The sequence below is a fragment of the Pteropus vampyrus genome, unplaced genomic scaffold (genome assembly GCF_000151845.1).
Source record: "Pteropus vampyrus isolate Shadow unplaced genomic scaffold, Pvam_2.0 Scaffold490, whole genome shotgun sequence".
Taxonomy (NCBI): domain Eukaryota; kingdom Metazoa; phylum Chordata; class Mammalia; order Chiroptera; family Pteropodidae; genus Pteropus; species Pteropus vampyrus.
The window spans coordinates 455,518-458,348 of record NW_011889271.1 but is presented as its reverse complement, the minus strand read 5'-3'; the positions used below and the strand labels follow the sequence as shown (position 1 = coordinate 458,348).

The 2,831-nt window shown below is 60.0% G+C and overlaps 1 protein-coding gene across 1 annotated transcript in view; it reads right to left on the bottom strand.

Annotated features, from left to right (window-relative positions):
* MEGF8 (multiple EGF like domains 8) overlaps nt 1-2,831 on the bottom strand; it is a 43,040-nt gene that overhangs the window by 7,814 nt on the left and 32,395 nt on the right. Inside the window, exons 34-36 of the mRNA XM_023524733.1 lie at nt 664-871; nt 377-536; nt 8-54 (exon numbers count right to left, since the gene is read on the bottom strand). Of these exons, the coding sequence (XP_023380501.1) occupies nt 8-54; nt 377-536; nt 664-871 (415 nt within the window). The remainder of the gene's footprint in view (nt 1-7; nt 55-376; nt 537-663; nt 872-2,831) is intronic.

Below are 2,831 nucleotides of genomic sequence, written 5' to 3'. Positions count from 1 at the left end.
CACGAACCGTTCACGCAGCCCTGGGCGCACACCGGGCGACACAGCCCCGTCACGCTGCGGGGCGGGACAGGCGGGGCTCAGGGCAGGGCGGTGGCGAGCCCGCCCCACCACCTTCGCCCCTGCTCTGTTCCATCGCTGCCTCTCCAAGAGCCAGCCTGCAGCCCCCTCTTCCTGGGGTCCCCTATCAAACTCGTCGACCCTGCCCCACCACCACCTAGCCCCCACCTGGCCCCCACCAGCACCCTCCCTTGAATCAGTCCCACCACCTTCACGCCTTGAACTCTGTTTTCTTCCATCCTGCTTTGGTCCACACCTCATCCTTTACTGCTGTCCAAGCCTCCAACCCGCCCCGGCCCCGGTCTGGCTGCGGCCTCACTTGTCCATAGTGTAGCCCGTCTTGCAGCTGCACTCATAACCATGGGGCCGGTCGTGGCAGTTCTGCGTCTCGTTGCAGTCATGGTGCCCGTTTGCACACTCGTCCTCAGGGGGGCAGGACAGGAAGGCCCAGGAGGCCCCAGGACGCCCACACGTCAGCCCTGGCATGGGGACACAGGGCTTCGGTGGGGCCTGTGCCACCCACCCAGACACCCAGGCCCTCGCTCCTACTTGCCAAGCCCCACCTCTGTGCCAGCCCCTCTCAGCCCACCCCCGAACCCCTCTCACCGTCACGGGGGCCACTGAGTCCACCCTCCAGGCAGCGGCCGCCCCCATCCTGGCCCCCCCAGGCACACCAGCCACAGTGGGGGCGCCGCAGGCACAGGGCACACTGGGTTGCCTGAGCACAGCCCAGGGAGCAGCTCTCGGGCCCTCGGAGCAGCCGCCCGCAGCCTCCGGCCATACATCGCAGGGGCAGGTAGGAGGGGCTCAGACACTGTCCAGGGAGGAGAAACGCAGAGAAAGAGGGTCAAACACATCCCGGGAATCTTTCCAACCTGCACCCTCTTCTCAGAGATCGCACCCTCCCTGGCCACAGCCGGGTGGACCAAAGTGGACACCAGCCGAGGGCATCACATTCTCCCGGTCAAGCGTCGGTAGTTAAGCCAGACTAGGGACGTCCTTGAAGCCAGAAGACTGTGAAGACCGGGGCTGGCGGGGCCCTCTGGGTGAGCAAACAGCAGCAGCGACGAGGAGAGAAGCGGGAAAAGAACAGAGGCGGAAGGAAGCAGAGCTGAGAACCAGACGCCCCCAAACGCAGGTGGGAAGGCAGCTTTCCAGGGCCGTCCCCAGTCCCTGGTGACGCCTGGCTGCACTCCACCCTGGCTTTTGAGAGGTGCCACTGTGTTGGTGTAACGAGTCCCCTTTACCCGCCTGGCTCAGGGCACAACTGCCTCTTATAATCAAAGGGAGGCAACAATCCCAGGTAGAGACAGAAATGAATATCAGGACGGGGGGCTGCGAGCCACAGCTGATTAGAAAAAAAACAAAAAAAAACAAAAACGTGAACCTGGCTGCCAGGCCACAGGATGCTCCCACCCTGGGCTGTGAAGCTGAAACGTCCGTGGCCAGGGGCTGAGCAGCAGCTCACAGGCCTTCACTTATCACATCTTAGGACCCAGAAGGTGCCCAGGGAGGGCCAGACTCTTAAGAGCTTACCTCAGTGTACGAGAGCGTTTTACTTACGGCTCAGGCCTCAGGGAAAGTATAGGAGGAAAGTGATTAGTCTGGGCTGGCTGGCTGAAAGCACTTAGGAAAAAGCGAAGCTACCACGCAATCCTGAAATAGAAAACCCCAACTGCTGTCGCCAGAGCCCGCTGATGAGCCGAGCCTCGCTCAGCCGCCAAATTCGCTGCCAGGCTAGGCCTCCAGATCTGAATTTAGAGCACCCGCTGGCAGACAGCGGGCAATCTGGGAGGGTGGAGAGAAGCCCGAGGCCCCCGTCTGCAAAGTGCTTTCTGCTGTATCCTCCCGGATGGCCAAATGCTCGCTGTCCAACACCGTAACTGTATTTCCTGTGCTCCTGGCAGAGACGTGTGAACCTAAGTTCCAGGAGCAGGATCTCAGCTCGTCTCCTGACATGTGCCCATAACCCAACCAGCCAGCCAGCCAGCCAGGGAAAAGAGCACTCTGTTGCCTGCCCCAGGCTCTGAGGCCAAAATCATTCAAAAGCACAATGCCGGATGGTTGAAATACAGCTGCCTTTGAGCCAAATCATAACAGGTCTGCCCTGCACACCTGCTATGTTTCAGCTGTGCTGTGGTGCTTTTCAAAAACCGGAGCCAGCCAACACTTTAACTAGAAGATTTCAGAGAAATCAGATCTGGCGGAAGTCCCCTCACGTTCACACACAGCACGGACTTTGCGCTCTCCCCTGCAGCAGCCCCACCACTTCCTCCTGCCTCGAGCTAGGCCGATCCCTCACCTCCAGGGGTGTCCTGGGAGCCTGGCACGGAGGGGCTGCGGGAGCAGCACGTGCTCTCTAGTGTTGCCTTCTGATCTGTGGAGTCCCCACCAAGACAAATAATATCCGGGGAGGGGTGGCTCCATAGTGTAGTGGTCAGCACATCTGCTTTACATGCAGAAGGTCCTGGGGTTCACGCCCCAGGTGGAGCCACCGACCATGCCCCGGGTGCACCAGGCCCTGGGTGCCCCGCGAGCACGTGGGAGGAGACGCCCCGCCTTCAGAGATCCAGTTCTTAAGGGGAAACGGCAACATCCGTAGGTCAGGAGTAGAAGTGTATGTGTGTGGGAGGGAATTAAAGAGGGGAAAAATAATAATAATAATAAAAATAAAATAATATCTGGGGAGAACTCGTATCACCAGAAGGACCCCAGGCTCGGGGAGACCGACACTGCAGGGTCACACTGAGAGCCCCCATGGGGACATCCCCCCA